Source organism: Populus trichocarpa, chromosome 1, assembly GCF_000002775.5.
Source record: "Populus trichocarpa isolate Nisqually-1 chromosome 1, P.trichocarpa_v4.1, whole genome shotgun sequence".
Lineage (NCBI taxonomy): Eukaryota > Viridiplantae > Streptophyta > Magnoliopsida > Malpighiales > Salicaceae > Populus > Populus trichocarpa.
Window position 1 is genome coordinate 29233530 of NC_037285.2, and position 20996 is coordinate 29254525.

The 20996-nt window shown below is 35.8% G+C and overlaps 2 protein-coding genes across 2 annotated transcripts; both read left to right on the forward strand.

Annotated features, from left to right (window-relative positions):
• The first annotated feature begins 5644 nt into the window (after nt 1–5644).
• On the forward strand, nt 5645–17002 carry LOC7487811 (clathrin heavy chain 1). Its single transcript, XM_024593776.2, has 30 exons — nt 5645–5813; nt 5912–6116; nt 6283–6371; nt 6490–6568; nt 6652–6779; nt 8034–8132; nt 8235–8343; nt 8543–8622; nt 8714–8941; nt 9032–9097; nt 9606–9722; nt 9829–10026; nt 10383–10499; nt 10647–10706; nt 10893–10979; nt 11092–11175; nt 11264–11398; nt 11487–11549; nt 11629–11733; nt 11807–11919; nt 12018–12270; nt 12419–12555; nt 12628–12906; nt 12996–13998; nt 14222–14707; nt 14827–14997; nt 15080–15265; nt 15696–15818; nt 15921–16031; nt 16447–17002. Exons 1-30 carry the CDS (start codon nt 5769–5771, stop codon nt 16588–16590), a joined length of 5100 nt encoding a protein of 1699 aa, XP_024449544.1. The 5' UTR covers nt 5645–5768; the 3' UTR covers nt 16591–17002.
• A 1214-nt stretch (nt 17003–18216) lies between these two features.
• On the forward strand, nt 18217–20996 carry LOC7496786 (ran-binding protein 1 homolog a). The gene is made up of 4 exons (XM_002298451.3): nt 18217–18609; nt 18713–18864; nt 18947–19072; nt 20341–20996. The coding sequence occupies exons 1-4, from the start codon at nt 18455–18457 to the stop codon at nt 20562–20564; spliced, it is 657 nt and encodes a 218-aa protein (XP_002298487.1). The 5' UTR covers nt 18217–18454; the 3' UTR covers nt 20565–20996.

Here is a 20996-nt window from a genome sequence, read left to right on the forward strand (position 1 = left end):
AATTACCAACAAATTCAATCCAATGGTCAACCATTTAACATTAATAACAACAGAAGTGAAAGTTTTAATTCATTGATAAAATACAACATTAAAAACCAACAATATCCTCATACAAGTATATTAGCTCCCGAAAAGCAGTTTAATATAAATACAACAGTAAACAAATTACCGCAAATGGAAATGCTCATATATCTCAACACGAAATGTGGAAGAATACAATGACTTGGATAAACTTCGGCAATTGGAAAAAACTCATTTTTAAAATCGACATCCTATTATTCTGCAACAATAAAATAAACTTGTATAAATACATTAAGCAAGTGAATAGTTAATTGATTAACGGTTAAGAAAATGTAATAATACCATGTCATCTAAGCACGTTTAGTGCGTGCATACATTCGTTGCAGCCATCTCAACTTCTGCTCCTTATCACCCATACTAGTCCACATTTCTCTTTTCCTTCTTAAACTCAAATACTCTGTAGCAAAGTCGTGGAACTCATCTTCAATTGAAACTCCAGAAATTGAGTGCAGCTCAGCCGTCACCTCGCGAATACTACAGCCTTCACGATCCAAATTAACAGACGTGGAATCACTCTTAGTCGATATACTCTCAAGTAGTTGATTGCACCTTGACAACAGCTAAATTTCATATGTTTTCTTCTTTCTACCTCGCATATCATAACGATCTCCTTCTTTTCTTTTCCCATCGCCTTTTTTGTTGCTGTTGCTAGACATATTTATCCCTCCAACCATTCAAGCCATGTCAGTCTGGAAATCTGGAATCACATCTTCCTCTGAATCACCGCTGCCCTCTTCCAAACCATCATGAGCAATGTCGGCATTGCTTGTACTAGGATCAACATCACTGTCAGCAGGTACACCTGATGAAGGAGCCATGCAAACACTCCAGTTGTGACAATGTTGGAATACATTCGGTCAAATTTATTCTTCAAAGATGGCTCAATACCGACATGTCTGAATTTTTTGGCTCATCTAATTTCCTGCATATAAATTAAATCAAGTAATGAAGGATCAAGACTAGTAAAATTTTGGTGTTGGAATTTGACAACAATAAAAGAAATTGTTAGGATGACAAGGAATGTACCTGAATTTTTTGTTTCCACCACTCATCGCTAGCTGAAATTGTGCCTAATTCACTATTCTAGCCAACACCAGTTTCAGAAACCAGCTTATTCCATATCCTCCAATCCTTTTTGCATCTATCCCATTTGTTTTTCAATTGTGTTTTGGTGAATGCATGGCCAGTTTGTTCTTTGAATGATGTTATAAGAAATTTCCACGCCGTTTTATCGAAATGAGTATTGGGTCTCATTCCCATATCAATTGTCTTAATGCATATATCACAAAATATATGCAACATTTTCTTTGTCCAAGCAGCCTTATCAAAAGATTCAAGACCTTCCATGATATCTTTTAAAACATTTAACAAAAGTTTGAAATCAATCAATGATATCAATTACATTGTGGCACATATATAAACCGTGGACTAAAACAATGATAAAACACTTAATGTTCAGCATTTATAAAAGCTGTGTGGTTAGCAACAAACATTAACCATGCATGTATTTGAATGAGAATGTTCCCTTTAATTTGTAATGAAAACTAATTGAAACCCATTAATTTTCAACTGTTCAAAAAACTCAGTTTCAGCCATGATATAATATTTGAATTATCAAGCAACACTTCATTGTCATCATGCTGTTTGGAAGCTAAAAAAAAGAAAAAAAAACAAACAGAACATAATTTATTTCTACATTCAAAGTAACCTAGCTTTCTTTCGCAGCATGCAAACACACAAAAGGAAACTTAAAATTCTGATTTTGACTGCACAAGTAGAAATAAAAGTAATCCTACACGACATGCTAACAGGCACTCATTACGATTACAATAAACAAGCGCACAATAAAGAAATCTACGGTTGCTCAAACATAAACAATATCAATGTGCATAGTAAACATATCAGACCATGAAGAACAACACATAAATGAAATTTCAAAGCATCACATTGTTTCTAGTAAGCAAATAATCCAACAGCAGCACTGTTAGCTAGTAGTAGACATAAAAAACGAAACCAAATTTAAACAAAGAACAACAACAGACAAGTAGTACATAGAAGCAATTAAATTTTGCTAAATTCAAAACAATTGACGAAGGCACAGTAAATAGAAGACATTCAGCAACATCCATGAAATTTGTCAATTGCAGAACACACAGTAATTGATCATGCAGGTACATAGACTTGCAATTTTTCAATTAAAAAAAAGAAAATGAAGATGGAGATCAGGCAGGAACTTACCTCAATTTATCTCTTTAGGTGTCCAAACTAGCACGGTTCTACAACTTTGTCCTACAAACAGATACAATGGAGATCCATAACATAAATTAGATTTTGAGCTACAATTACTACAAAATTGACATGGGTAACACAGTACACAGAAGCATCACAGAAATGCAGGTTTTCAAGTAAATTTTTTTAAAAAAATATGCAAAGCAGAAGACAAGCAGAAGAAGCAATGAAATTTGCTATAAATTTAAAAAAATTGATGAAGGCATAGTAAATAGAACACAAGCAGCAACAACAATGAAATTTATAGATCAATTCAACAATTGCAGTGTTAACAGTAATCGAGCATGCAACAGCACAGACATGCAATTTTTCATCTAAAAAATGAAAATGAAGATGGAGATAAGGCATGAACTTACCGTCTCTCTCTTTGTTCTGCAAACCACCACGGTGCTGCAGCTTTGTTCTGCAAAAACAAAAACAATAGAGATCCATTACAGAAATTAGATTTTGAGCAACATGTTAAACAAAATTGACAAGGGGAACGCACAATACTTACGAGTATCTCGCTCGTGGACCTTTCCCAGCACGAATCTCTTGGGTTTTTCTGCAATTGTAACACTGGTGGGACAAATCGGTGAAGGTTTGTGTTTTTGATCTTCGTTTGGAAAGAAGGGACAGAGGGGAAGAAGCTTGCTCTAGCGTCGTCCTGTGTGTTGGTGGTTTTAGGGCAAAATAGAAACGGGGTTGTAGCAAGAGACGAGAAAGGAGAACAGTTTGGGGAAGGAAATTGGGGTTTAGTTCATCAATGCTTGATCTGCAACCATAACAGAAAAATTTGTGAGGTAGAGGACTGTAATTGACCGTGGTTACTGGGAAAGTGTTGGTGGTGAGAGAGAGGTAAAATGCATGAAGGAACAGTATGGGGAAGGTTGAAAATGGGAGTTTAGATCAATGGTAACATTGATCTACAACCTTCTGTGAACAATTTGTTGGGTTTTTGTGACCGTTGGGAAATTGGGTTAAAGAGGGACAGAGGACAGTTGGGAAAGTAATTGCAAATTGTCGGTGATGAGAGAGATGAGAAATGCATGAAAAGCAATGCGTAATTTCTTTTCAATTTTTGCAATTCAACCGCAGTTTGAACTGGGACTCACGTAAATAAAAACTGTGGTTAGTGGTTAACCAAACATTTGTTACACTGCTTTTCTTTCAACCGCAGCCGCACCAACATATTCAAACACCATCTTAGTATATTCAGTTTCACAAGAAAATCACATGTTATCGAATAATTTACGGTCAGTATATGAATTCGTTTCAATCGTTTTGAAAAATATTGTCTTCCTCGTAAATTTCTATAACAAGTTTCACATATAATAATTAATCTATACTATTATTGAACCATTTTAATCATAATAAATGTCACGATACTCACCATCACATATAATACTTTTTAAAAATATTTTTTATTTAAAAATATATAAATATAATTTTATTTTTGATATCAACACATTAAAATAATAAAAAACTATTAAAAAAATTAATTTGATGATTTTTCAAGTCAAATACACTTTTAAAACGTAGTTTCAAACGTAAAAACAAGCAGTATAACCTTCTCTATTATAAATATTATTGATTCATTGTTATCTCTCTAATATTATTTTTATTGTTTTGCTCGTGTATGAGAATATAGTATATGATATTTTTTAAAAGTATTTTTAATTAAATATATATTAAAATATTTTTTTTAATATCACATTGAAGTACATTAAAAATATCAATTTAATATTTTATAATGATAAAATAATGTGAAAAGAAAATAAGAAACGAACACAAACGTCGTAATTCCACTAAAGGTCCGTTTGTCTAAGCGTTTACAAATGCGTTTGTTATGTAACAGTGAAAATATAGTGTTTGGTTATGAAATCAACCGTGATTTTTGTACGTGGGCCCTACCATTAACTGCGTCGAAAACGTTGTTTTGTTGAAGCAGAAATTATCTGCTTCTCTCGTCGCGTACCTGCCTTTCTGCTGCATGCGCACATCCTGCTAATTAATTAGCATGTTCCTAATTAATTAGCAGGAATAGTGCAGCTTGTTGCACTATTTCCGCCGAACCGGTTCCGGTCCAAAATTTAAAATGTATTTAAACAGGTTTGATCTAGTAAAATAAAACATAAAAATTATTTTTTATTTTTTTAATTATATTTTATTCAAAAAACTAGTGTTTAACATTATTCAATGAAACTACATAAATTAAACAAAGATCGCTTGATGACATAGCATTTGCAGAATTTGATCGCAATTCCAATTTTGTTCCTGATTATATTTTACCTGATGTTGTTGCGTGCTTAAGAAACTAAAAAAACTGTAGTCCTTGTCGGATGTATTTCATACATGATGAAATTGTAGATATTATAATGGAACAATAAAAAATATTTTATATAAAGTATTATTTATTTTATGATATAATAGCAATAGTTAAATCTATAACATTTAAATTAAAAATCATCAATGTTAATATATAATTTTTTAAATTATTTTATAACCTCAATTTCAAAAGTATTCTTAACTAAACACATTAAATTACTTTTTGTTTAACCTCAATTCCAACCACAGTTTTAACCAAACACCTATTTTTTCAAACTAACCTCAATTAAAAATACTTTTTATAAAATAATTTTTTTCAAATCACAACCATAACAGCTACCGCATACCACACACAATATAAGACAATTACAATCTCTTCATGACCATTTCTTCGATCATTGCCCATCAATTCGTCAACACGATGAGATTCACCGTTACTATCGCTTTGTCAACGCTACCGCCACCACCTCTTCCCCATTAACACTACCGCCACCATTGACGTGAGCATAGGCGCTTTGTTACCATGATGTATGGTCATCCTGTCACCATCGAATGTTTCTTGTAAAATTTGTTTTATGGAGAATATTTTAGAGAAAAAATGAAACTATTTTTGCAAAACAATGTTCTTTAAGATATGGGCTTTTCAAAATTTAAACAATCCAATTAAAGAAGGCCCAAAAAATCCTGTCAACGGACACAACCTTGATGGAATCACAATTAGCGAGTTACCTTGCTGAATGGAGGAGAAAAAAACAAAAATCCATTCATCACAAAATATCTCTGTTTCGGCTTTAACTCCATCGAACCGTCAAATTCCCTCCATTCTAGGCCCACTGGGCCTCAATCTTCCCAAGACAGACTGGTTTTCGCTACTAACTCAAGGCCGTCTTAAAACAGCCCAAGACAAATATCTATCTGGTACAGCGGAGATGTACGTTATTAAGGTACAACCCACCTGCATCCCATTTTAGCTCGTCGAATCATTAAGGAACACAGACCCATTTTCTCTTCCTCTACTCGATCTACCAACGAACACCCTCTCTCGCCTCCCCCTCGGGCTTCTGAAATCGAAACCCCTGATCCAGGGCACCATGGCTGCTGCCAATGCCCCAATCACCATGAAAGAGGCTTTAACGGTAATACTATCAACATTTTCTCCCTAGATCTCGTGATTTCTTTTTATAAAATTCTTCGTTCTTATTCTGGTTTTGTTTGATTTGTTGTTGAATTGTAGTTGCCAAGCCTCGGGATCAATCCACAGTTCATAAATTTCACCCATGTGACGATGGAATCAGAGAAGTACATCTGCATAAGAGAAACGGCGCCGCAGAACAGTGTGGTTATTGTCGATATGAGCATGCCTGCGCAGCCTCTGAGAAGGCCTATCACGGCCGATTCCGCCTTGATGAATCCTAATTCCCGAATTCTCGCTCTCAAAGGTACTCTTATAACTTATAATGCCATCATTTTTCATTTATTTAAATTGATTTACATATTCTGTAGTGAATAATGGAGAAGTATAGTTGTCATCTGTTATTAATGGCAATAATTATGGTCTTAATCTTTGTCTAATGGTTAATGGATCTGCTGTTTTTTTATTGGAAGCTCAACTCCCGGGAACTACTCAGGATCATTTACAGATATTTAATATCGAAATGAAAGCGAAAGTGAAATCACATCAAATGCCTGAGCAGGTTACTATATATCGAGTTTTGATTCGATTTTGTTCTTTAGTTTTAGAATGCCAGTCTAAATTATTTTATTTAGAATGCCAGCCTAAATTATATTATTCATTGTTGGTTTGCGCTATAGGTTGTGTTTTGGAAGTGGAGTAGTGCTAACATGCTGGCCTTGGTAACACAGACTTCTGTTTATCACTGGTCAATTGAAGGCAAGCATTCTGTATCTTTCATTTTTTTAAGATATTGTTTCCTTTTCCACCGCCTCATTGTTGATGATTCTGTCTTCTTGCAGGTGATTCGGAGCCTGTGAAGATGTTTGATAGGACAGCTAATCTGCAAGGTAATCAGATAATCAACTATAGATGTGATCCTTCAGAGAAGTGGTTGGTCCTCATTGGAATTGCTCAAGGTCCTCCAGAGGTGTGTCATTTGTGGTCTTCTATTATTTACATATAGAAATTTCTTCCTGTATTCATGACACATTGGTCATACTAGTGGCTCCATTTTTGCTATGTTTTAAGAATTTATAAGTTAAATTTTTAGTAAGTGAAATGGCTGTTAGGTGCTATACATGCTTTCTTTGTATGTTTTGATTTGCTAAGTTACTGTACTCTTGCTTTTGTTTTTTATGATAAAATTCAATGCTTCTGATGCAGAGTCTCTTTTGGACCCGGGCCAATAATATTTTGGGCTCTTGACTTGTTTATTTCCTTTTATGTTGTTTGGTCTGCTCTCTTTTAATAACTTGTATGAAAAACTTGGTATCCTCCTGGTGTATTGGGTGCTCTTTAGGAATGAAGTGTATGTTTTTCGAACAATTCTTCTACAATTGAAAGATTTAGTTGCTTCATGCATTACTTGAGACTAGGAGTTGCCAGAAGTGTAATTTTTCAATCAATTGATACTACTCAGAATAATGCACTGTTACATGTAACTTATCTTATCTTGAGAACATCCTTGGTTAAATTTTTCCTTGTCCATGACATTGAATATTGTTTTCCCTGTAGTGTAGGATATGCGAGTCTGCATGTTTCTCGGTGGGAAATCAAAAGAGCATATGTTTTTGCACAATAGAGTGGTTGATTGTGGAAGTTAATTATGAGGACTTAATTTTCAGAACTGTCAAACAATGACTCTGTAAATAGATGCCCAAATAGACAATATTGTGTGCACTTGTTTTTGTAGCAGTTTCCTTTGCTGTAGTTTCATTGTGTCTGAATGTTGTCTATAATGTAAGAAGTCATTTGGACCATGGTTTGTATTAGTTCTAAATTTGGTGGTTTGTCAAAGCATTGTGGTTATTCCAAATTTGTTGGTCTAGCAAAATGTTGTGGTTATTTATGGTGATTTTCCTTCCTTTATCTGTAACTGTAGATAGGTAAGAATGTTATTTAGAGTATGACTTGTGAGCCTTTAATCTGTTCAAGTACAGTAATCAATCATTATTTGCTTTTGCTTTTCCCATATTTCTTGTCTTATCAAGTTTTTCAGTTATTATGTAAGATGGCATATTTTGTCTTCTCAGTCATTTTTAAAACATAAATATCGGCTCTTTAGCTGTGAAACATTTATTCCTTAAATGATTGGTATTGTACCTGCCTTGATGATTGTGGGTATTTAAAATTATTCCGGAGTTTTTTACAGCGTTGATTAATATCCTAATATTTGTTGCAGAGGCCACAATTGGTCAAAGGGAATATGCAGCTTTTCTCTGTGGATCAGCAGCGTAGTCAGGCTCTTGAAGCACATGCAGCGTCATTTGCGGCATTTAAAGTGTGATGTTACTCTCATTTTTTTTTCATTTTGTGGATTCTAATCTTTTCTGTGTTCCTCCTGGTATTGTATTTTAAATGTGCTTGTTTGATGCCTTTCCAGGTTGCAGGAAATGATAATGCTTCAATCCTTATCTCTTTTGCATCAAGGTCATTTAATGCTGGACAACTAACATCAAAGTTGCATGTTATTGAACTTGGTGCTGTGCCAGGTCATTTACTTTTCTCTGAAATTCATATTTCATATGTACATCATATGAAGTGTAATTGTGTCTTGGTTTCATTTGTTTGCTTTTATGCTGTCCCAAAGCAAGTTTTTGTTCTTGGTGAAACTAAAAGCATGTTGCTATAACTTTCCATATTGGCTTCCGGTGAAATCTTTTGGATACTGATTGTGCTATTGTCTATTAGGCAAACCATCATTTACTAAGAAGCAAGCAGACCTGTTCTTTCCACCAGACTTCGCTGATGATTTTCCTGTGTCAATGCAGGTAAATCATAGCTTATTTTTTTATCTAGACTGGCAGTGTTTCTAATAGGTTCACCACAAGCTAAAATTTATTAACTCTTATTTTGTGACAGATATCCCAAAAGTATGGCTTAATATATGTGATCACAAAGCAAGGACTTCTATTTGTTTATGACCTAGAGACTGCTAGCGCGGTTTATAGAAACCGAATCAGTCCAGATCCTATATTTTTGACGACTGATGCTTCTTCAGTAGGTGGCTTCTATGCAGTCAATAGGAGAGGACAGGTTTTGCTTGCCACTGTAAATGAAGCAACACTTGTGCCTTTCGTTAGTGGCCAGGTTTGCTTGCTGGATTCTCTCCTTTTCTGTCATGTTTTATTATACGGAAGAGGGCCATCAATCTTATATCATTTTTTGGTGGTTTGGCAGTTAAACAATCTTGAACTTGCTGTTAATCTTGCAAAAAGAGGAAATCTTCCTGGTGCTGAAAATCTGGTAAACACATTATTTGCTTGTTTTCATTCGTTAACTTTGCTGAGCGTTGGAATTAATCGTACTTATTGTTTACTTAATGTTCTTGTGTTCCTATGATATAATGTATCTTTCATCATTTTTTGCTTTCTCTATGCACCGGAAAAAAAAAAACTACTTATTGAAATGTTTCATGACATGAATCTGGAGAAAAATGATATTTGTTATTTAAGAGTTGGATTATCTTACCTCCAATAAATAACTTTGTGCAACATGATGTATCCTGTGTCAATGCAGGTAAAACTTGAATATGCTAGAAAAACTTCCCACCTTTTGAATTTTCCATGAAAGTTAATTTTATGACGCTTTCTTAAAGTTTGCATTATTTTATTTTATTTCAGTTTTCTCTGAGAAGTATCACGGGTTGACTCAAAATTTTACCATGTATGCTTGAATTGATCTATGTCTGTGTGCATGTATGGTGTGTTTCTAGTTTCTATCATGAACATCTCCCATTGGTTTTCTCTTTCAGGTTGTCCAGAGGTTTCAGGAGTTATTTTCTCAGGCAAAGTATAAGGAGGCTGCAGAACTTGCGGCAGAATCTCCACAAGGAATCCTGCGCACTCCTGACACTGTTGCTAAATTTCAGGTTTTTTTAGTGCAAAGTTTATCCTTTCTTGTTTCTTTGGTTCTTTATCTATGAAGATACTGTAATCCAAAGGTCATGAATTTCTTATTTGGTTCATGTGCCACAGAGTGTTCCGGTGCAAGCTGGGCAAACACCACCATTGCTGCAGTACTTTGGAACTCTGTTGACTAGAGGAAAACTCAATGCTTTCGAGTCATTGGAATTATCACGCCTTGTTGTAAATCAGAATAAGAAAAATCTTCTGGAGAATTGGTTGGCAGAGGACAAGCTTGAATGCACTGAAGAGCTTGGAGATCTTGTGAAGGTCAGTTATATTTATTATTGCTGGTAATGTTTGGGTTCTTCTATTAATAGCAAAAAAAAGGCTATTTTATCATTTATTCTTTGGACTTTCCGTGCACCATGTTTTTACCTGACCTGACTCTACTGAGATGTCATTGAGAGACCTCTCTTGGGTCCAAAAATTTATTCTGGTATCAATACCGATAAATATGGTATTCATCCCGGGCAGTGGTTTGGTTATTTTATTTTATTTTTTATTTATGTAAACAACTTGGATATATTTAATTTGACATGGATATCATTTTCTGCTTTGTCTATGTAGTTAGTGTGTATAATTTCTTTCATCTTTCTGATATTATAAACATGTTTCCATTGCAGACAGTTGATAATGACCTTGCATTGAAGATATATATCAAAGCTAGGGCAACTCCAAAAGTTGTTGCAGCATTTGCTGAGAGGAGGGAGTTTGACAAGATTCTTATATACTCAAAGCAGGTAAAGTACTCATGCTCTGTCATTAAAATCTTTTGATCTATGCTGCCAAATTCCAACTTAATTAATACCATGAATAAATTATTTTTAGCTATAGCTGTTAGTTATGTTTTGGGTGCTGACAACTTATATTTTATTTCACTGGTATAGGTTGGCTATAATCCTGATTATTTGTTCCTTCTCCAAACAATATTGCGGACAGACCCTCAGGTATGTGGACTCTCATTTTCTCAAATGTTTTAGTCACACACACACACACACACACACACACACACACACACACACACACTGTTTTGTATACACAATGTGTCAACCAAAATGTAATGGCTGAAGCTTCCTTTATTTTGTTTTGAGTTTTGTTGGCATTCACCTTCGTTTCAACTTTCTGGATGCCAGGCTGCTGTTAATTTTGCTCTAATGATGTCTCAAATGGAGGGAGGTTGCCCAGTCGATTACAACACAATAACTGATCTATTCCTTCAGGTTCTACTGCATTATTATTTTTTAGCACAAAATAATTCAATTATGCACAGAAATGTTCCTTCTGTCCACATGATATTTTATTTTTCCTTTTATTGCTGTTGTTGTTTTTCAGAGGAATTTGATCCGTGAGGCAACAGCATTTTTGTTGGATGTTCTGAAGCCAAATTTGCCTGAGCATGGATTCCTTCAAACTAAGGTTAATACTTTTTTTAAAAAGGTATTTTGTATAGTTGAATTCACTATTGATGGTCATTGCTTAACAATCTTCATGTTAATTTCTACAGGTTTTGGAGATCAATCTTGTGACATTTCCAAATGTTGCAGATGCTATATTAGCCAATGGTATGTTTAGTCATTATGATCGCCCACGGATTGGCCAACTCTGTGAAAAAGCTGGGTTGTATATTCGAGCGCTTCAGGTAAAATGCCTTCTCAATCCTTATGTAAAACCTTTTGTTTTGGAATTTCACTATTTCTTGAACTAACGATATTTTACATATAATGCAGCACTATACCGAGTTGCCTGATATAAAACGTGTTATTGTGAACACACATGTTATTGAGCCTCAGGTTTGCTCACAATGCATAAAAAAGTTTGTCCCAAGCGAATGTAACATTATCTCTAAATGTTTATGTTACTTCTTTTCAGGCTCTTGTTGAGTTCTTTGGCACTCTTTCTCGAGAATGGGCTCTTGAATGTATGAAAGATCTTCTTCTAGTCAACCTGAGGGGCAACCTTCAGATTATTGTGCAGGTAAAGTATCCTTTTAGCAGCAATCACAAATACAACCTTTTCTATTAGGTCTCATAGACATCTCTGTATGCAGACTGCCAAAGAATACTGTGAGCAATTGGGTGTGGATGCATGCATAAAGCTCTTTGAGCAGTTTAAGTCGTATGAAGGACTGTATTTCTTTTTGGGTTCATATTTGAGCTCCAGGTACTCCTTTTTTGACAATGTGGATTCTCTTATCCAAAATACAATAATTTTGGCTGTTAAAATGTATGCTGCAACAAATCTCTTTGCTTTCTGGGCAGTGAGGATCCTGAAATCCACTTCAAGTACATTGAAGCGGCTGCGAAAACTGGGCAGATTAAGGAGGTAGAACGTGTGACGCGTGAATCTAACTTCTATGATCCTGAAAAGACAAAGAACTTTTTAATGGAAGCCAAACTTCCAGATGCACGTCCATTGATCAATGTTTGTGATCGTTTTGGATTTGTCCCGGACCTTACCCATTACCTGTACGTAAACAATATGCTTCGCTATATTGAGGGTTATGTTCAAAAGGTAAATTTTATTCTTAGGTTTACTTCAAATGTTAAGTTTGAGATTTTTGTGTGATGGAACATTTTTCATGTTTTTTAATTGCTAAAATCATTCTTAAGTGGCAATACAGTCCCATTTTTCATTTTCCCCTTGTTCTTATGTTTGACAGGTCAATCCAGGAAATGCTCCTTTAGTTGTAGGACAACTTCTTGATGATGAATGTGCTGAAGATTTCATTAAAGGCCTTATTCTTTCAGTTCGTTCTCTTCTGCCAGTTGAGCCCTTAGTGGAGGAGTGTGAGAAAAGGTTTGTTGTTTTTTCAAAATGTAATGTTCAATCATCTGTCTTTTGCAGCTTCACTTACTTTTTTCCTTGCAGGAATCGTCTCCGCTTGCTCACTCAGTTCTTGGAGCATCTAGTCAGTGAGGGAAGCCAGGATGTGCATGTTCACAATGCTCTTGGTAAAATCATTATCGACAGTGGCGACAATCCAGAGCATTTTCTTACCACCAACCCATATTACGATTCACGTGTTGTTGGTAAATATTGTGAGAAGCGGGATCCCACCCTTGCTGTTGTTGCCTACCGAAGAGGACAGTGTGATGATGAACTAATCAATGTCACAAACAAGAATTCATTGTTCAAACTGCAGGCCAGGTATGCACATTGTTCATCAGCAAGTGGTTATGACTCACTATGTGCTTAGATATGTTTCTTTCTGTTGATTGCCCAATGGTTTTATTCAGATATGTTGTAGAACGGATGGATGGTGATCTCTGGGAGAAAGTCCTTAGTCCTGATAATGAGTATAGACGGCAGCTGATTGATCAGGTTGTATCGACTGCTTTGCCTGAAAGCAAGAGTCCTGATCAAGTTTCAGCAACTGTTAAAGCTTTCATGACAGCTGATCTTCCACATGAACTGATCGAACTTCTTGAAAAGATTGTTCTCCAAAATTCTGCTTTCAGTGGAAATTTCAATCTGCAAAACCTGCTCATCTTGACTGCCATCAAGGCTGATCCATCAAGAGTTATGGATTACATTAATAGGCTAGACAACTTTGATGGTCCTGCAATTGGGGAGGTTGCTGTGGAAGCTCAATTGTATGAAGAGGCGTTTGCCATTTTCAAGAAGTTCAATCTGAATTTTTCAGCTGTCAATGTCCTGCTGGATAATATTCGCAGCATTGATCGAGCTGTGGAGTTTGCATTCCGGGTGGAAGAAGAAGCTGTCTGGAGCCAAGTGGCCAAGGCCCAACTGCGAGAGGGACTAGTGAGTGAAGCAATTGAGTCATTTATCCGTGCAGACGATGCTACTCAATTTTTGGAAGTCATAAAGGCTGCCGAGGATGCAGATGTATATCATGACTTGGTGAGGTACCTTCTAATGGTGAGGCAAAAGTCCAAGGAGCCCAAGGTGGATAGTGAACTCATTTATGCATATGCTAAAATTGATCAACTGGGTGAAATTGAAGAGTTCATTCTCATGCCTAATGTCGCTAATCTCCAAAATGTTGGAGATCGCTTATATGATGAAGCCCTGTACGAGGCAGCAAAGATTATATTTAGATTTATTAGTAACTGGGCGAAGTTAGCTGTTACACATGTTAAGCTAAACGAGTTCCAAAGTGCTGTTGATGCAGCTCGAAAAGCAAACAGCTCGAAAACATGGAAAGAAGTCTGCTTTGCTTGTGTTGATGCTGAGGAATTCCGCTTGGCTCAGATATGTGGTCTCAACATCATCATACAGGTGGTTATTGTTTGAACCCTTTCTTTCAGTCTGACTTTTTAATGTTGTGAGCGTAACTTGCTATAACCTTATACAGGCCTTGGCCCTTTTCTGCTGGTTTTTTTCCTTAAATCCTTATCTTTAGCAAGTAACATAGCTAATGGTAGAAAATGAATTTCTGTGCATAAATGGAAAGTATTCAAGTGGTCTTAAATTCTGATTTGTGTTTATTCTATCATTATAGGTTGATGATTTGGAAGAGGTCAGTGAGTATTACCAGAACAGAGGATGCTTCAGTGAGCTCATCTCTCTAATGGAAAGTGGGCTTGGTTTGGAACGTGCGCATATGGGCATCTTCACTGAGTTGGGAGTTTTATATGCGAGATACCGCCCTGAGAAGCTTATGGAGCACATCAAATTGTTCTCAACTCGTCTCAACATCCCCAAGGTTATACGGGCTTGTGATGAACAACAGCACTGGAAGGAACTGACTTATTTATACATCCAATATGATGAATTTGACAATGCTGCTACCACTATAATGAACCACTCTCCAGAAGCTTGGGACCACATGCAATTCAAAGATGTTGTAGTAAAAGTTGCAAATGTTGAGCTCTACTACAAGGCTGTGCACTTTTACTTGCAAGAGCATCCAGACCTAATCAATGATCTTCTTAATGTGATTGCTCTTCGTGTTGACCATACTAGAGTGGTGGACATAATGCGAAAGGTACATGTTAACATTTATTGTATCTTTTGTTGTTGCTCCCACTTCTCTTGGAAAGTTAGTGACTAGGAAGAGTTCTGTCTGTAATATATTTTATTCACATCTGCAATTCTGAGTTTCAGGCTGGTCAGCTCCGCCTTGTTAAGCCATACATGGTTGCAGTTCAGAGCAACAATGTCTCTGCTGTAAATGAAGCACTGAATGGAATTTACATTGAGGAGGAGGACTATGACAGACTTCGTGAATCTATTGAGTTGCATGATAATTTTGACCAGATAGGTCTTGCACAGAAGGTTAGTTTAAATTTCAATAGATAACTGAAAGTCCTAAAGGTTGATTTTTTTATTTACAAGCCCTAATAATGCGTTTGTGCAGATTGAGAAACACGAGCTTCTGGAGATGAGACGTGTTGCTGCTTACATATACAAGAAAGCTGGAAGGTGGAAGCAGTCAATTGCTTTGTCAAAGAAAGACAATCTTTACAAAGATTGTATGGAAACTTGTTCACAGTCTGGTGAAAGGGAACTTTCTGAGGAGTTGCTTGTCTATTTCATTGAGCAGGTTTGTTTTATCTAGTTCTTCTCTCCCCATGTTGTGTGTGTGGCAATGCAGCACACACCTTTAGTGCTTGACAAGAGCTTTCTATCTTGAAGTCCCTGTGCAATCCTCCATCCCTCTTCACAATCCCAGCTATTTTTCAACTGCACTTTTCTCATTGTTTAATCCATTCAGATAATTGCTAAAACAAGATTGCCTTTGATATTTCTTCAAATCATTTTCTCAAGGATTAAGCCATTGGATGATATTGATTTTGGACCACTGTAATTGTTTTCTTCTATAATGCAGTCCTCTTTCAGAAAAGATAAAGACCAACCCTCCCCTCCCCCCTCGAAAAAAGAAAGAAAGAAAATATATTGTGCTGGATGCGCTTTGTCATATTGGGAGTCACAAATGAGAACTGCGCTGATGATCTTGTTAAATGCTGATGCAGGGAAAGAAAGAGTGCTTTGCAGCTTGCCTCTTTGTTTGTTATGATATGATCCGACCAGATGTTGCTCTTGAGCTGGCTTGGATGAACAACATGATTGATTTTGCGTTCCCATATCTCTTGCAGGTAGCCTTTTTGTTTGTCTTCTTCTTTGTTCTTGACTGTTGATACTTATTTGTCTTCCATTTTCCTCAACTTCTGATTTTGTTTTTCTTCTCTGTTTCCAAGTTCATCCGTGAGTACACAAGCAAAGTAGATGAACTCATCAAGGAAAAACTTGAGGCTCTTAGTGAGGTGAAGGCTAAAGAGAAAGAGGAGAAGGACATGGTTGCTCAGCAGGTATGGGCATCTTAATGCTCTTAACATAAATACTTAATTTACCAGTAAAAAATTCTTTTCCTTGTATTTTTGTTGTCTTCCTCGCAAAACTTTTCTGAACTTGTTCCCAAGCTTTCAATGAATATATGCATGAAAATAATTAGTGTCTTGAAAGCTCTTCTCCTTTCAATCTACTGATTTTTTCCATATTGTTATATATGAAGTTGCTGATCAATGAAATTATAATATTTCAGTTTTTTTCTGGTTTAGCAATGAAAAGACCTTATTAATATTTTTTCCAAATTTAACGCCTCCAACTGCTTTTCTAGAAGAAATGTGATTAACAATGCCCATTTATAATGAAGTCTACGCAGTTGTATTATTATGGATACTTAGTTTAAACTCATTCGACTTTTTTCGGTTCTTTTTTCTGCAGAATATGTATGCACAATTGCTGCCCCTTGCTTTGCCTGCGCCACCTATGCCTGGAATGGGTGGAGGTTTTGCACCACCTCCAATGGGTGGAATGGGAATGCCTCCAATGCCACCTTATGGCATGCCGTCCATGGCCCCCTACTGATTTGGACATCTACCTCTGAAATTAGATTATCTAGAATTGCTTGTCTGTTATTGAAGGTTAATTCAGTTCTTTTGATGGCTATATACTTCCGGGAGGAATGAAACCGGTCCCTGCCATTGCATTTTCTGTAACTTTTTATCTCTCAGAATTGGTTGTCATGCAGCAAGTTTTCCCCAGTGAAGTCTCGGCCATGAACATGTTTTCTACAGAGATTGGGTTATGAAATTTGTTGTGGTTGTGGCACGTGTATAGTTTTAGTTTTATTGTAGTAATAACATTTTGGTTTTGTTAATTGTCGCCTGCACGGTTCTTGGATTCATATTAGGGTTTTTTAAATTTTGTAATCACCATATTTCATTCATGTACAACAGTTCAATTTATACTCTTGAAAATATTGGTGGGCTTGGATGCATGTTGCAAAGCAATTTTCTTACTCTTGATATGGCAGTGCTTTGAGTTTGAGCTGAACAATATTCTTGAATTTACGGTGTTAGAATTTCCATCGTCAAGTCTTGAACTTGGAAACAGCTCCTGCCACTGCTGCTCGAATCACTAACCTAACCTCTTGTAGGAAGCGGTTGCAATTTCTATCCAGCAGTCATCGAACCGGCACTTGCTAGTTTAGGGTTTTCTCGTGGCTGTGTTGTTCAGTGACGAACATCCTGGGGCTGCTTTATTATGATGACGGCGAGTTGTTTGAAAGAAATTGCGGCGCATCATTTGGATGTGTACAGAGACGGCTTTACCCTGCTTGATGAGAAAGCACAGCCTAATATGTTTTTATTATGTTAAACGGAAATCGGACCTTTTGAGTAAAACTCAATTAATAATATACTCTGTTCTTCGTCGTGAGAAACACCTCCAAGTGGCTTTAATCTCTAATTTTTAATTGAACTACAAATATTCTATTAGCAGGTAATGTCAAAATAAACCCAATGATATAACAATAATTTTTGTAAGTTGTCATGTAAAGACACCTTTCTTGATATAAAAATAAATTGTTCTAAAATTTATATTTCCACAAACCTGTGAAGGACAGACATTTCTGACGTGTTGACTCAAGCTGTAAATGATTTTACTTCTTATTTTATCGTCTTCAGATTTTCATAAATAAATAAATAAAAAAGTATTGTCTCGAAGTGTAAGACAGTGATTATAATACTATGATGGATAAACCAGTATAGACAACAAATTTTAACCCCGTGCATTACTGAATAATAGCTATTTAGGAATGTGATTATAATTATTTTTTAAATGTATAAAAAAAATTATTTTTTATTTTTAAAAAATTATTTTTGATATTATTATATCAAAATAATTTAAAAATTATTAAAAAAAAATTAAAATAAAAAACAATCATGTATGTCTGGGAGTGTTATAGCAGTTTCTTTTCAAAGTATTTTTTATTTCAAAACATATTAAAATAATATTTTTTATTTTAAAAAATTATTTTTAACATCAATATATATATAAAAATATCAAAAAAAAAATAATTTAAAATAAAAATATTTTAAATTTTTAAAAACACTCCCAACATACAATAACAAACACACGAGAATCAAATTCAAATCAGGAAAAAAATCCGTCCTCAACTATTTTTTAACTCTTCTACCCTACGCTTGTAGTGCATCCGGGCCTCATTTTATTTTTACCCCAGCACGGCACAGCACAGCAGCAGTCACAAAATCACACACCCTCTCTCTCTCTCTCTCTCTCTCATAATTCGCCATCCCCACCATATATAAACCTCCTTTACCTAGCTAGCTTATCATAGCCCCAAAACCCCCCCATCTGACTGGATCTCTAACACTAAAACTTACAGACACGCACTTTTCTCCTCTCCAACCAAAAAACATCAAATCTAATGGCAAGCACAGAGCCGGAACACCAGCACAGAGAAGACGAGGAAGCCCCAGCCGGAGATGACGAAGACACTGGTGCTCAGGTCGCTCCGATCGTCAAACTCGAAGAAGTCGCCGTCTCTACTGGTGAAGAAGATGAAGATACGATTCTCGATCTGTAAGAATATAAATTCAATCTCTTCAATTTTCTTAACCTATTTTAGGGTTTTCTTTATTGAAACTGAATTTTCTCTTCTCTTTTTTATTTAAAAAAATTGAAGGAAATCGAAGCTTTATAGATTCGATAAGGACGGGAATCAGTGGAAAGAGAGAGGTGCTGGTACCGTTAAGTTTTTGAAACATAAAGAGTCTGGAAAAGTTCGTCTTGTTATGAGACAATCTAAGACTCTCAAGATCTGCGCTAATCATCTCGGTTTGTTTTCGCTTCTTTTCCTTTCCTTTTTTTTCTGTGATTTTTTTAGGGTTTTGAATATATTGTGTTTGTGTTTTTGTAGTGCTGCCGGCTATGTCAGTGCAGGAGCACGCAGGGAATGAGAAGTCGTGTGTGTGGCACGCAACGGATTTCGCTGATGGTGAATTGAAGGATGAGTTGTTCTGTATTCGTTTTGCATCTGTTGAAAGTGAGTCATTATTAGTATATGTTTTGTCGATAACTTCTTATCTAGTTTGATTGGAAACATTTTATGTCATTTTATGGGTTATCTGACTGTGATAATGTTTGAATGGTTTCTTTGCTGTAAATGTTGCATGGTTGACTCCATATGTTACCATGTGTGTTTGCTAGCATGGTTGATCGTGGTGGGGTCTGAACTGTGAATGCATGAGAGGAATTTTGATTTTTTTTAAAAAAAATTTAGTGAGCATGTGAACTATTTTGTTTGATAATCCTTGTTTGTTTGACTGTATAATTGATATAGGTGTGATTTAGTAGTAGTAACAACTGCCTTTGTGGCTGGTTAGTATAAGCTAAAGGCTTTGTGGTGATAATTTTGTGCTGCATCATTATGCAACTCCGTTCTAAACATAACTTGGTTTCAATTGTATGTCTTTTGCTTTTTTGGTTTCAAGTTAGGGTAGCTTCTGTGCACACATGCAGATGGTTAGGACTTGTTTCTTATGTAACTGGTTATGAGTAGATGCTTTCTGCTGATTTTCTTTCAACTTAGGTGAAGTTTTATGAGTACTAATGCATAATGCGTAAGATGGTAAAGATGTAAAAGAGTCTTCGACTCTGTTTTGAGTAGGTAGTTAAATGTTGTAAATTGTAATGTGGTGAAGTAAGAAAGAAATTTGGAGATGGTTGTTGTCTCTATCAATTAGTTTTAAATAGACAATGAATAAGGTGTGGGATTTGCAAAGTTGGAACTCGCTAAGCTGATCATTTGTGCCCCATTGTATGCACTATATGAAATATGCTGTTTTTTATTAGTTTCAATATCTTGTGATAGAATGAATTGTCTACTGTATCCACAGAAGATCCATTGGATTGGATACCTGAAAAATAGAAAATAAGAACCTCAATTTCAACAGTGACATCGTTGAATAACCTTAATTTTCTTAAAACTGTTTTTGTTTTTGCAGAGAAACCATTCTTTTCTTTAAGAAAAACCTGGAATTTTATTTAGTGTCGTATGGAAATGTCTTTTTCATTTAGTGGAACTTGAGTTTGAGTCAAGACCTCTGCAAAATGTTGTCGGAGAAGTGGGCTGTGTGGATTTATATTGATAGAACCCTTGGTTCAATTAATTGTGGGCCTCCATCTAATTGTCTTGACTTTTACACTAGCATGATGGATGGTTGTTTTTTTTTTGTACATGTGAATTCTAAACACATGCATCATACAAACATTCTTCCTCCTATTGATTACTAATATTGGGTTTTTCCTCAGATTGCAAAACCTTTATGGAAATGTTTCAAGAAGTTGCTGAATCCCAAAAGAGCAACGAGGAAAACAAGGATGCAACTGCTGCTGCGGATGCTTTGGATAAGTTGAGTGTTGAAGAGAAGAAAACTGAGGAGAAAGCTGTCGAAGAGTCACCAACTGCAGCCAAGGAAGAGGAAACTAAGACCTGTGAAGATAAGAAAGAGGAGAAGCCCGATCCCTCAACTTGAGGGTTGATTGTTTGTTTTCTCATTCCCTTGGCGGTATGATGAAGTTGGGTGTCAACCACATGTCTCGTCCATTTTGACAATTTTCTCATGCTCTTGAAATTTGTTGGACCTGGTTTATGGGTGACGAATGGTTTGGGGTCTATGCATTCTGCAGTTTGATTCTGCTAGCTTTTGGTCAAACTTTGGGTCATGTTTGCATGTTGAGGGTTGTGATTTTGTGGTCTGGGTATTGTCGAGGTTTTCAGGTAGGGTTTTGTTCTCAAACAATTGTTTACAAGTCGGTTATAATTGCTTTGGGGTGGGGGTTGAAGTTTCTTTTTTTTAAAAAAGAACAAAATTGTTACAGGCAAGTTTTTATTGGGATATAATTCCTTGAGCTGTGCAGAGTCTGAATTATATTATCTTTATATCATGGGCATGATTTGTGTGCTA

Excerpts from the sequence above, each read along its gene's own strand:
- LOC7487811 (XM_024593776.2), top strand. The coding sequence starts at position 5,769 with ATGGCTGCTGCCAATGCCCCAATCACCATGAAAGAGGCTTTAACG. Across the intron at positions 12,271-12,418 it reads TTGAGGGTTATGTTCAAAAG|GTCAATCCAGGAAATGCTCC; the intron begins GTAAATTTTATT and ends TATGTTTGACAG. Across the intron at positions 12,556-12,627 it reads GTGGAGGAGTGTGAGAAAAG|GAATCGTCTCCGCTTGCTCA; the intron begins GTTTGTTGTTTT and ends TTTTCCTTGCAG.
- LOC7496786 (XM_002298451.3), top strand. The coding sequence starts at position 18,455 with ATGGCAAGCACAGAGCCGGAACACCAGCACAGAGAAGACGAGGAAGCC. Across the intron at positions 18,610-18,712 it reads GAAGATACGATTCTCGATCT|GAAATCGAAGCTTTATAGAT; the intron begins GTAAGAATATAA and ends AAAAAATTGAAG. Across the intron at positions 18,865-18,946 it reads GATCTGCGCTAATCATCTCG|TGCTGCCGGCTATGTCAGTG; the intron begins GTTTGTTTTCGC and ends GTGTTTTTGTAG.